The sequence below is a fragment of the Pleurodeles waltl genome, chromosome 8 (assembly GCF_031143425.1).
Source record: "Pleurodeles waltl isolate 20211129_DDA chromosome 8, aPleWal1.hap1.20221129, whole genome shotgun sequence".
Classification (NCBI taxonomy): Eukaryota; Metazoa; Chordata; class Amphibia; order Caudata; family Salamandridae; genus Pleurodeles; species Pleurodeles waltl.
This window is the reverse complement of record NC_090447.1, coordinates 1301726711-1301740998: the sequence shown is the minus strand read 5'-3', so window position 1 is coordinate 1301740998 and position 14288 is coordinate 1301726711. Positions and strand designations below refer to the sequence as shown.

General features: G+C 43.5%; 1 protein-coding gene across 1 annotated transcript in view; it reads right to left on the bottom strand.

Moving 5' to 3' along the window:
* Positions 1-14288, bottom strand: part of XPO4 (exportin 4) — a 517538-nt gene that overhangs the window by 223975 nt on the left and 279275 nt on the right. Inside the window, exon 10 of the mRNA XM_069202267.1 lies at positions 6712-6888. Within this exon, the coding sequence (XP_069058368.1) occupies positions 6712-6888 (177 nt within the window). The remainder of the gene's footprint in view (positions 1-6711; positions 6889-14288) is intronic.

Here is a 14288-nt window from a genome sequence, read left to right as displayed (position 1 = left end):
TGGAACCAGGGAATGGATAGGTGTGCAACACTTGAATGTATGGTTTACACTACCCACAGATGTCCGTGGGAATGTGACAAAATATAGGGGCCTGGATAGAGATGGCCTGAGGTTCCATCACACTCAACCTAGTTCATGGTCTTGGTCAGCCTTATTACACTTGTTCTTTGTGGAGTGCCCAGAGACTCAGTGAACAATAGAATACCTAAGGGCAGCAGGCTATTGGCCCCTGGGACACTGGTTATGTCTTCAGTGAAATACCTGCACCATTGGGTTTTACACTTCTTGTGTTCTATGTTTCAAAATAAATAAATAAAAATGTAAACTTTGCAAAAAATTACAGATGCTGCCTAAATAAGTAACAGCCTACCATAGGGCAAACACCTAGCTAAAAGCTATTGTAAGTGATAAGAAACAGAAATGCATTTGTCACGAAGCTCTAAAAAAATGGGAAATGCTCTAAAAGGTGGAAACTTTACATGAGATACAAGCATATGCTTGGTGAGACTACTGGTCAGTGAAGAGGTAAAGCACTGGGAGCACTTTGTAGAAGACTTTCTGGGAGGGCAACTTGGGAAACAGCAGAGAATTTCAAACCAATACCGAAAAACAGCAAATTGCCCCCAAACTTTCAGTGACACAACATAGCTGATCGGTTTTTATGGCCATCTAGTCAAAGACAATGACAAACGCAAACAAAGCACTGCAGCTGCACCCCACAATGTTATACTTGTGTCTTTCAAGAGACAAAGCAAAATAAGAAACAGAGAAGAAAAGTGGGTCTCTCTCCTTGGCATGAAACAGGCATTTGTCCTAGTTAATTCCACATACAGGGAAACAAAAGCAACATACTCCAGAACGCTACCAAGGGGAGAGATGTTTTCGGAGTATACAAATGACGGTCAGGCTCTAAACTGGGTGGACAGCTCAGGACTGAGTGAAGTTTAGTCCAGACAAGCAGGGTCTAGAAGCGGAAGGTGCTGGTATGTATTGCACAGATTAAGGATTTCCCGGCTGAAAAGTGTGCACTATTTTTAGCCTGTGTTCTCTGGGTGAAAGGCACAAAAGCAACATATACAAAATGCAGTAAAAGTTTGCTTCTGTTTAGAAGGCAGTTTTGCCAATTACATAACACTCAATAATAAAAAATAAAATTTCTTTGTACTGTCATTTTTTTCCATTTAAAACCAGCTAGAACACCAAGGAATATTAGTAGGCAAATTATTCTAAGGTTGAGCTATTTGGAGTTAAGGTCAACACTGCACCGATTAATAAACTTGGCTCTCATTAGCCGCAAGGTAAAACTATGCAAATTAAACATTACGTTTTCTAGTGAACAAACCACAATCGTGTTATTATGCATTGCTATGCATATCCTTTGAGGATTTGTTAAAATCAGTTTCTGTAGAAAGAACACCAGAGCATCTGGAATCCTAGTTGCTTCAATGCTTCGCCAAGCTCTTTATATAAGATTCAAACAGCTTAGAGGCTTTATGCGCCCAGATCTGTGTAAGACTGCAAGCTTTAATCAAAGTAAGGTATCAACTTTGGTAAGGTATAATCTTTGAACTTTATAAAGCCAATAAGTATCACTTAAATGGATACTCTACACTACTGCTACAGAACACCAAAATGAGCTTTATCAATCAATATGTAGTTGCATTTATAATGACACCATAAATTCAACGGATTGTAAATCCGGATGCAGTGAATTAGAAAAAGTAGGACAAAACATTTTAGACCTCACGTTTTCCACAGATTCCTTGTAAAATAAAGAATTGTAAACCATGAAGAACTTCAGGATGGGCGATTTAAATGTAAGGGATGACAATGCCAGTAAAATAATGGTAAATCTGGTCACTTTATTTCTCCTCTATTAATTTACATCCAATGTATTAAAATGGCTCATTATTTATTGGACTGTGTTGCAGATATGTGCGAGGATAAAAGATGTTCAAAAGACAGTAGAGGCACGAATAACAGCAGTAATTTGTGGTGACATGCTGTTGCAATTTCATTATTCAATACCACACAATTTTTAAATAACTGCATTAAAAGATTCTTATGCAGCTGGACAAAACTGTGGACGTTTGTGCTCCCTATCTTTTACTGATTGATCTGTCACTTCAGCAGTCTGGAGTCTACCTAGAGCACTGCATAGCATGCAGCAGGATGAGATGAACCGAAAGTTTAGGATCTGGAATTCTGGGGAAAAAAAAAAAAAGTATCCAATTATATTTCAGAAATCGAGCTAGACCCTTTGAACATGTGAACATTATGACCTCTTGTCTCAAAAGAAGCAATCACCTATTAGGAACACAAGTACAATCAGTGCAGTATGATAATACATGAAATAACAGGAAAAGCATACTCTCAGCATTGTACAGGCAGAATCAAACTGGCTTAAACTAATGGCAACTCAACCAGCAAGTTTTCACAAATGCCTGCCACTTCATGCAAACCCCCAGACACTTTTCTTTGGTTGGCTTCACAGCTACAGCTGCTGTCTTGGAGCGTGTCATCTATTTGAAAGCCTCTCAATAACTTTGAAAACAAACTAGTGGCATTCTGAAACACCAGCTGAGGCTTTCAAATTTATAGCCGGATTAGAAGGAGATATTACACAGTGAGTGCAAATTCTGAGCGGACTGCGGATTTGGAAACTGAGCTATTTTGCGATGAGTGATGCACTCTATCGGCACATCACTACACGCCTCAAATATATCAGAAGCGGGAAACTTATACCACACGAAGCACAGAAAATGAAAACACTGCAAAATGGTATGGTGATGGAATGAACCATAAAATCATAGACAATTCTCTAAGAATATTGAAAGCTGAAGACTTAAATAACATTTTACATTCACTCTGAGATGTTTGTATTCTTAAAACAAAGTAATTCAGCATGGCACATTCGACTAGTCAGAAAAAAGATATTCTTAATGTTATCCATGAAATGGTAAAGCCTCTGGACAGGACTGATACTGTGGTTACATGTCCACTACATTCACAAGTTGAATACTCTCTGGATTCTTTCTGAATATTCATTCTTACAAGAACTATATCACAAAGCTGAAGAAGCACGCCCTACTTCCAGGAAAGATCAATGGAATAGCAGGATACATTCTCAAATAACTGCTTGATTTCCAGCCAAGAAATTCCTAGGAAGCTAAAAAAACGTCTCACTATAACTCTACTTTGGAATTAAGCCAATGATAAATATATCTAAAGAGAATGCCTCTCTCCCAAGAATATGGCTTTTTAACAAATGAAGCAACAGTTTTCGCAACTTTGATGCAAAAATGTTAAAACTAAGCACATTTTGTTGGATATTGCAGAGCAAGTCTCTCTGGCACAATAGTTCACCTTCAAGCTACAGAACCAATGCTTTGTTAAAAGTAGAATACCCATTTAACAGCTATGCCACAGTTACCTTTTTTGGAGGTGGAGCAGGAGGGCATACTGTTACTCAGTACAATATGGGGAGCTTTATGATCACTAAGATCCAAGGTGCAGCACAACAAAGACCAGTCTTGTCAGATCGGATCGGGAGATCACATCTTCCTCTTGTCTCTCTTTGACTGTCTTCTAACAAGCTCTTTGGCAAGTATGGATAAGCATAATGTCCCGGAAACCATACTTTGCAGAAGATTTTTAGATTGAACTTAAAAGACTGATCACTGGAGTAACTAAAAGGAAACTCTTTACCTTCTGTAAGAGTGGAAGATCAGAATAAGCACATTAAATGATGTACCCGTCAGTTTCTATAAAGAGTCTCATACTCTGGACTGGAAGAGTACTGAAGCCTCGAGTATTTCAATAATGAAGGGGTGGGATTTTAACAGCTCGTGTAACCCTCGGCACTCTATTCAATGACAAACAGGTGTTCTAAATTAAAGAGAGAAACAAAAAGAGACACTGGAATGTTGGTGCAAAAGGCTCATACTGGCTATTATTGATGATCTGCCCCTCCATTGCCTTCAACCAAGTTTCCAAATATTTCATTGTTCTTATATATTGTAAAGGACCGATTTCTCTAACATCATGCTAGACTTCATCACCCTGTATATGAACAATGCAGAACCCTGCGAAAGAAGGTAGAAGTGTGCGACAGATACGAACAACCTTCCGCTCTCCACAATTACCACAATTTTCAATTTTAATTTTTTGTGCCAAAATGAGAAACAAGGCAACTCCCATAAACATTTAAGTATAGACTACATTCACCTAGAAGGGACGATAGAACAATGTTCAAGCCCTGTTTAAATGTGACCATGAAGTAATCATTTCCCATACCTGAATATTTAGCTAGATAGGCCAGGGAGATGACAGCAGGCGCGGCTCTCAGCCTGAATAATTCCATTATTAAATTCACAGAGTCTGCATTTTCAGACTCCACTTGCACTCAAAATAAACTTCCTTCTAAAAACAAAGCCTCACTTTGCTAATGAATAATCCCTTTTACAATGCATTAGCCCTTTGAATGTACTGCTTACTGAATGTTTGTACTAATTTCCAAGCCACTGCTTTACAAATTGCAGGTAACAATTCTTAACTACTCAGTTGTGTTGCAACTGTGGCCATATCACCTGCTCAGTGAGCCGTGTAGTCAACAGTGGACAACAGTACAACTTTTAACTTGACAGATACAGCCTTTCCACAAATTAGAGCTAGGTATTATTATAACACCTTCGGATCAAGGAATGCAAAAAAAAACAACAAAAAAAAACATGTCAATCTAGTCTGGGAAGAGGCCTGAAATAAACTAATGTAAAAATGAGAAAGAAAAGTAGGAAAGAAATGCAAACTGACCTAGTAAGAACCACATCCACAAAGTAAATAAGAGACTTGTTAAAATGACTAGCCATAACTGGTCAAGCCAAGAAGCAAAATTAAATGCTACAATGAAAACTAGTTGCATAAAAATAATTGAACACCACACCTATCCGGAGGTACTGAAAACTTAACAGAAGACCACTTGCTGAGTGGAAAGTCATGGTTATTCTGACTGAAAGAGTTTTCCTTTGGAGACATTTACAAATACATCTTGCATACTAATTAATCAATGAAAGACTTGCAGGAGAATATAAATGATGCTTAGTATACACTAGCTCAAAACCATTCCGACTGATACAATCAGCAAATATGAAATATACCCACAACCCGATCACAGAAAACAAGTTGTCACTTAGAAGGATGTTTGTGAGTGTAGGACTTTCAGCTTCACAAAAAGACATCTGTACAATTTTCGGCCACTGCTAGGCTTGAATAGAAAACATCTCAAAGAAGCAAAGCTGTGGTTCAATGTAAAAAGAGAAAACATGGAAGAAAGGTCTCGCTTCCACAACATCCTCCATATTCTGTAGTTCCACACATCATGGCCAGAAAAAAAGTGTCAAAAACTCAAGCAGACTTGGGCGGTTAAATCTCTACCGTCCACAACCAGATCCCTTAAGTCTTTCTTGACGTAAGCCATCTCTTATACAAATCAGATATTGCTGTTGGCGATAAAGAGGTTGCATCTCTGAAAGGGATTCAGCTATTGCTGCACTATGTAAATTTACAACACTGATAGCACTTTTTTGGTGACAAGAACACAGAAAGACTTGGTAATTATCAGTTTGTCTTTTACTTATAACAATCTTCTTGCTGATGGGCAAATTAAGCAAATTAACCTAGAGCTCATGTCTGAACTCCACCATCCTTGTAAGCCAAATGGCTGCTACACACGTGATAGAGAAACTAGGAGCCTTTTTGCTTAGACTGCAATAAAGTTAACAGTAAATCACATCAATCAATCAAGGAATTTGTAAAGCGCACTACTCCCCCGTGAGGGTCTCAAGGCGCATCAATAATGCCCCTTCACCATACATCAAACTTCATGTCTCTGTGATGTGGCTAAAGTGAATGTTTGGGCGGTTAGTGATAGTTTTCTTGAAACTGTGAAAGTTACTGAGACTAGGCACCTCTAAAGGCACAGACAAGCACAGGGTGCTGTTCTGTACTTCTCCAGTGCTAGATCTGAAGCTAGCTCTTGCAGGCAGTATTCTGAAAATGAATTTGCAGTTTGAGTAGTTTATTATATTAAAAGTTGAACTGCCAAATAAAATGTTCAAGAATCTCCGTAAGTACAGCCGCGAATTTAAAGGCATTAATATCACAAACTGTAGAACTATCTATGTTAAACTGAACAGCCTATGAAACAAATTGTTCGTAAGTGCACACAGGTATCAAAGACATGTTTTAATCTGCAACTCTGAATGTTGGTCGAAAAAAGAAAAAGTTACAGTGAAAAGTAAACATTGGTCACCAATAACCCTGACTAATTTCTTATGAATGAGTAGATAACTCAGACAAGCTGTAGACAAAGTTAAATAAACCAATTAACATTCATAAGCAACACAAATTTTGGTTGGAAAGACTAGTTTTTTGATACACAACAGATTTAAACATCCATCCTATCATTTGTAGTAAACTTCAGATATAAATATCAAGCGTATATAGCTGTGACTGACACCGAATAAAAAGCACAGTAGACCGCATGACAAACCTACCCCCAAATCCCAGAAATACCATTACAAAACATGCCTAATCAGGTTTTGATTACACACTGCCTCACTGGTTACAGTCAGTGCTCAACAGCTGCCTTGCTCCAAGGGTTACATTAACACAACCATGACCACTCGTGAGCTCTTTCACTCTGTTGCTTACCAAATTCCTTGTGCCTTCAGGAGCAGCAAGATGGCACTGAATGTAGGAATTAAAAACTTGAACTGCATGCTGCGTAAAGAAACCTTTATGGAAATGTTTGTCATCTTGTACCAATGTTAACCAGGATTCAAGTAGCTTATCATAGGCCTCCATGTATACCATGTCGTCTTTATCAAGCTGAAAAGTAAAGGCACAAAAACAACTTTTATTCAACTGAAAAAGTAAGCCCAGGAACAACGAAATAATTACAAACTCCATATTCACTGAAAGCCATTCCTATTAAATATATTTCAACAAAAGGTAAAGGACGCGTTCAAATCGAGACATTTGAGCTACATTCCTGAACGTGGGATAGAACGTGAATGTTGTGGGATAGTAAGCGAATGTTAGGGCTCTTAGTTCAGGAATGAATTCAATACATAGTCTTTACGTTCCAATTTATCTTTCAACACATCTATGAATAGGTAAAATCAAAGTATGTGAAATGGATTCTATACATGTTAACTTACATTGCTAAGGACCATGTGGATGGTCATACACAGCAAAACTCTCATCCAGCCTCCCCCAATTTAAAAAGAAAAAAAATAAATAATTATTTCTCCAATAGACGGTTGATACATGCATTGATAATGGGAGAATGCCTACTGATTTAGATTAGCCACTGAGGTAACACAATGGAGAAGACAGTATAGGCCAGGTGGGTTTCTCTGAACTTCCTGACCAAGCTGCACATCACATCGGGAGAAAGCCTCATAATGCACCTGGAGTAGCTCATGCAGCGTGCAGTTGAACTAGGGCAACTAAATACGAAAGGAGAGAGGATTCCTAGACATTAAAGTGCCTCAACGGAGCATGGATTACCTTTCAAAGTGGACATGGGGCTTGAGGTTAGTTAAGTTAGTAACAATAGCTGAAAAGAAAGAATCCCAGGAGAAATGTCTCTAGTCTCCTGAGGCTGTGTGCTAGACAGTTTGATCATTCAGCGACCCTTGACCCTAGGGTAGGTCGCTTCCCCCGCCACTGCAGCTCCACCTGCCCAGGCTCCTGCCACCTTCAGCAGACCGTAAGTGCTCCCTTGCGCTCCCCCTGTCCAGCCCCTCGTTTTCTCTTCTGTCTTCTGTGCTCTCTCCCTTGTCCAAAGTCCTTCGTTTTTCTTCTGCTCTCTGTCTTTGTCCAAAATCCTTCGTTTTTCTTCTGCACTCTCTCCCTTGTCCAAAGTCCTTCGTTTTTCTTCTGCTCTCTGTCTTTGTCCAAAATCCTTTGTTTTTCTTCTGCTCTCTCCCTTGTCCATAGTCCTTCGTTTTTCTTCTGCTCTCTCCCTTGTCCATAGTCCTTCGTTTTTCTTCTGCTCTCTGTCTCTGTCCTAGCTCCTCGTTTCTCTTCCATCTCCGGTGAATTTTTCCCTTTTTTTTTTCCAACTTTCCCTTCTTTCTCGGCCCCCCCCGCGCCCCTGCCCTCTGCTTTCCCGCCACTGCCACCCGTGCGGCCCCGCCCCCCGCTCCCATTCATCGCCCTCCCACTTGTCCCCAGCAGACCCCTCCCCCTCGCCCACCTCCCTCTTATGGCGGCCGCGCCGCTGGCGCGCCAAAGGCAAGCCCGTCTGCGCCCGCCCGCGCCCAGCGCCAGTACCCCTGGCCCCCAGCGCTCACAAACCCCGCAGCTCCGCTACGACGCCGCCTCCCTCCACGCACTCAACCCGGGACGTGCTACAACCTGCTACCTAGCCAGCCCGAAACGCACTCATGGACCCTTCGTATGTCAAACCTGCAAGTATACCTTCCACCGCGACTGCACCCCGCCCACCGGCCCACACGCCAATAACCACCTCAAGTGCATCCTCACCAACGCACGCTCTGTCCACAAGCCCGCCACTGAACTATGGGACCTCCTGGACTCTACCGCACCGGACGTCGCCTTCATCACTGAGATATGGATGAATGCCTCATCTACAGGCCCCCTGGACCACGCGCCCTTTTCAGCGAATCCATCATAGACTATCTCCCCGCACGCCCTAGCCTCACCAGACTACATCCTCCTCGGAGACCTGAACTTCCACCTAGAGCAGAACAATGACACCAACACCACCACCTTGCTCGACAACCTCGGCCTCAAGCAACTGGTGAACACCCCCACCCACATTGCCGGACACACGCTCGACCCCATCTTCTCCGCCAGCAACCACGTATCCTTCAGCCACTCCTCCGAAATACACTGGACCGACCACAGATGTGTCCACTTCACCTTCAGACGCAAGACTCTCCACCTTCGCCCACAACCTATCTCACGCAGACCTTGGAACAAAATCTCCACAGAACAGCTACTCTCCACTCTCAACCACAACCAACCTACCATCACCTCCGACGCCAACAACGCAGCCCTCAGCCTTACACAGTGGATCACCAACTGCGCTGACAACCTCGCCCCCCTCAGATGCCTCCCAAGACAGACCAACACCAGGAAACCTCAATGGTTCACAGGCGCCCTCAAATAATCCAAGAAAACCTGGCGCAAAGATCACACTGCAGAAAACATGTCAGCCCTCAAAATCGCCACCCGCGAACACCACCAGCCGATCCGCGCCACCAAAAGAGCATCCTTCAAAGAAAGACTGGACAAGAACACCTACAACAGCAAAGAACTCTTCAACATCGTCAAAGAGCTCTCCAATCCCAACGCCATCTCCAACTCACTCACGCCTTCACAAGAACTCTGCAACTCCCTTGCTACCTTCTTCCATCGAAAGATCACCGACCACCTACACGACAGCTTCGGTCCACAGACCCCGCCAACCACCACGGAACCCACAGCCCCAGCCGTCACCCTCAACGCCTGGACACCCATCAGGACCGAAGAGACCAAATCTACCATGAACACCATCCACTCCGGTGCCCCCTCGGACCCTTGCCCACATTACATCTTCAACAAAGCCCCCTATCTCCAGACCATCATTAACAGCTCGTTTGCATCTGCCACCTTCCCCGAGAGCTGGAAACACGCGGAAGTCAACGCTCTCCTGAAGAAACCCACAGCGGATCCCAGCGACCTGAAGAACTTCCACCCCATCTCGCTCCTCCCCTTCCCGGCCAAAGTCATCGAGAAGGCCGTCAACAAACAACTGACAAACTTCCTCGAAGACAACAACCTGCTCGACCCCTCTCAATCCGGATTCCAGGCCAACCACAGCACGGAAACCACCCTCATCGCAGTCACTGACGACATCCGAACTCTGCTGGACAGCGGAGAAACAGCTGCCCTCATCCTCCTCGACCTCTCGGCTGCCTTCGACACCGTCTGCCACCGCACCCTAATAACCCGCCTCCGCTCCACCGGTATCCAAGGACAGGCCCTGGAATGGATCGCCTTTTTTCTCTCTGACTGCTCCCAAATAGTCTACCTCCCGCCTTTCCGCTCGGATCCCACAGAGATAATCTGCAGCGTCCCACAGGGCTCCTCGCCCAGCCCTACTCTCTTCAATGTCTACATGAGCCCCCTCGCCGACATTGCACGCAAACACAACATCAACATCATCTCCTACGCCGACGACACCCAGCTGATACTCTCCCTCACCAAAGACCAAGCCACCGCCTAAACCAACCTGCAGGATGGAATGAAAGACGTCGCAGAATGGATGAAACTCAGCCGCCTAAAGCTGAACTCAGACAAAACGGAAGTCCTCATCCTCGGAAACTCCCCTTCCGCCTGGGACAATTCCTGGTGGCCCACGGCCCTGGGCACCGCACCGACCCCCTCAGACCACGCACGCAACCTCTGATTCATCCTGGACCCCCTTCTCACCATGACCAAGCAAGTAAACGCTGTCTCGTCTTCATGCTTCCTCACACTCCGCATGCTCCGAAAGATCTTCCGCTGGATCCCCGCCGACACCAGAAAAACTGTGACCCACGCCCTCGTCACAAGCCGCCTGGACTACGGAAACACCCTATACGCAGGAATCACCGCAAAACTTCAGAAACGTCTTCAGCGAATACAAAACGCCTCTGCCAGCCTCATCCTCGACGTACCCCGCCACAGCCACATCTCCGCCCACCTGAGACACCTGCACTGGCTACCCGTAAACAAAAGGATCACCTTCAGGATCCTCACCCACGCACACAAAGCCCTCCACAACAAGGGCCCTGAATACCTCAACCGTCGCCTCACCTTCTACTCGCCCACCCGTCAACTTCGCTCCACCAGCCTCACTCTCGCCGCCGTCCCTCGCATCCGCCGAACCACTGCAGGTGGGAAATCCTTCTCCTACCTGGCATCCAAGACGTGGAATTCCCTTTCCGTCCACCTCAGGACCACCCAGGACCACCTCGCCTTCCGGAGGCAGCTCAAGACCTGGCTCTTCGAGCAGCAGTGACCCCCCCCCGTCCCCTCCCCTCCTTCCCTCCCAGCGCCTTGAGACCCTCACGGGTGAGTAGCACGCTGTATAAATATGATTGATTGATTGATTCATCTGCCCAGGAACAATATTCTAAGCTCAACTCACAAATCTCAACTCATTGAAGAACACCCGGAAATGGGAATCCAACATAGAAGGCCAGTCAGATGTGTTTATACAATGTCCTCAGCAGTAGAAAATTATACTGGCCTTTTGTGACGGTACAAATGGTTGCAAGAAAAGATTTTGAGGTAACCACCAAATACCAACATTTCCTATATAACTGGAAAAAATACTTTATTGAAACGTTTTACAGGACCATGGTTGTCATATTTCTGTTACAACAGAAAATTAAAGTCTGTGCAAAAGAGACACCAGGAACGAGTTAGAGACAATTGGTAATGGGTGGGACAGAGTCAGATATTTTTCAGCCTCTTCATACAGCAGTGTGAAACTAAGTTCTGATCTACTTTCATTGAGGACTTAAGAATTCTGAACCTGGCCCTATGCAGGTAGGCCCTAACCCATGAGGCCGGCCATCTCTGGGATCCAATATAAAAGATCTGATCACAGAGTCTCCAATACCTTTGGTCTGGTCAGACCACTTAGCTGTTCCTTTCGCTATTCGGATCCTGGCTAGCCCTCTGAGAAAGCTGAACAAAACAGTCCCTATATCCCAGGTCTAGACTAAAATGGATGTTCTGGATTTAAATTTGCAGCTTCTGCGCTCTAAACCTGTTTTGACCCAGAATACTGATCAAGATCAGGTAATTATAGATAGCTGGATTGATAAATCTCGGGCTGTTGTTTTGCCACCTCCCTCACTTAATTCAGTTAGATCTCTTCCTCCAGCTCCCTGGTTCAAAGATTTGCTTCGACTGCAAAAAAAACGATGCAAATGTTTAGAAAGACTGGAGAAAGTTGTGTGATGAAGAGCCCAAAAAGAATTACATATTAGCGATAAAAAAAACTATCATGGACAGTGGAGAACAGCCCATGCCTCATTCTATTCTGATAAAGCACTAATGCTCACAACTGTCCTAAGATGATTTTTAAGGTGGTTAGATAACTTTCTGATCCTGGCAATGTGTCCCTTGCTCCCTCGCTTTCTCAGATTTAGTGCACGAAGCTTGCTCAGTTTTTTTCTTTTTTAAAAAGGTGGCAGACATCCGTTTTTAAATCTGTCCAAGGATGTTATGTACAACTGACTATCTAGGGACTCAGCTGTTGCTTGCCAACCCTTGATTACACACAACAAGAGCATAATGACAGTGTGTGGAGATCTGATGGCATTTCTGCTGTGTCACATTGGCCCCCCCCCCGGACCTTCTTACTTTCTCCTCTATCTTACAATCCATTGAATCAGGCTCCCTCTTGGAACCAGTACCACACTCTCAGCTTTGCTTGCTGGATCTGGCACTACTACAGGTGGTGATGAATCTCTTGAACACCTCTCTGCGTGAGGGTCATGGTTCCACAGAGCTGGAAGCATGTTAGGGTTCTTCCACTCTTAAAAAAAAAACTAACATCGATTCGTCAATCTGGTCGAATTTTTTACCTTTTTCTTCGCTACCTGGGCTCGCCAAAATTTTGGAGAAGCATGTGAATGCACTACTTACATCCTCTGTAGAGGCCCAAGAGATTCAGCATCACTCTGTTGGGTTTTAGGACCGGACACAGCACTAAATCAGCCCTTCTAGGAGTCACTGAACTATACTGTACCCAAATTTCACTTGACTCGGATGGGAAGACACTCTTTCACAGTGTTAGGCCCAGGAATATGAAGTCCCTTCCCAAATCCCTCAGAGACTGCACTTCACTGCTTGCCTTTCGTAAAGGCCTGAAGACATGGCTATATTAAGTTGGCAATCTTTGCTCTTGCTTTGCTTAGCACCCGGAAACCCTTGTGGGTAGGTGAGCGCTTTACAGGATTATAAATGAACAAATAACTGATTTATCAGATGCTCAGAACAGTTCAAGGATGTACTCTCAAACATAGGTTAATAAAATCAGTATGAAAGTCGTTGAGAAATCAACTGTGGTGCCGTCTAACACAGGGTCCCTGTTTGGCATGTACTGGGTCATTTCCTTTTGCAACTATTTTGGACTTTTACTGCAGTAGGCATTGTGAATGGGGCAGAGGTGTCAGGGTGAATGCACAACTGTTTACGTTTTATGTTACAAAAACTATCACTTTTAATAAATGCAGTGATACAATACGATATACTAAGGTGAAATGCTTCTGCATGTTAAAAAATACACTTTTGATTTTTTAAGAGACTAATTTTTACATTTTATTCTCTGGGTCTTTAAACCAAGTCAGACCATTGGCTCAGCTCTCCCTGTTAATTTGTTAGCTCATAGGAATGGCACGGAGCCCATAGGCACTGATCACAGGCATTATTAAAACCCAACTTGATTGTTCTCGGATTTGCAATCTGAGAAACATGAAAAGCTGAGTGGTCTTCAAAGACTCTTATGCAAGTTAAACATTGAATTTTGCAAGTTTCATGTTGTAAATTGCTATCTCTGGTCAGTACTAACCAACCCTCACCTGACCCATTTCCTTCGTTTTGTGGAGATACAAACACCCCCTACGCAACATTATCCCTAACCCCAAATATTCATTATGACTCAACATATTGCTTGCTACCTTCCTCTGAGTGCAGTAGTAGCAACTACTTCATTCCCTGTTCGTGTGCTTCAATAAGAGATATTTCATACAACATTCCTCCGGCCTAACTTCACTACGGTTTGCTCTATTAAACAACAAAAACGGAATCACTGCTCCAGATTATTATTGTAATTTAATTTTACTTCAGGCGAGTTTTTGTGACGTTCAAGCAGCAGATGCCACTTGAGCCTTTGACATGTAATTAACGAATACTTTTGCAGAAGGTGCATTATTAAACCATTAACTGTCTAAGAAGATGTTGTCATCAAATATAATTTCTTATAAGGATCCCAACAGCCGACAATGCAAGTTGGAGTGGGTAGTACTTAGACACACCACTAATCTGGTGCAATGTGGTTTCTGTCTAGTCATAAAAAAACATCACACAAACAAATCTTTTAATGGATTAACACAAATTAAGCCTTACAGGTGCAGGCCCCCAGGGCCTCTTTTCCACAGCAAAAAATAAAAAATGTCACCATGTTCTCCTCTGATACTGCAGACTGGAGGTGACCC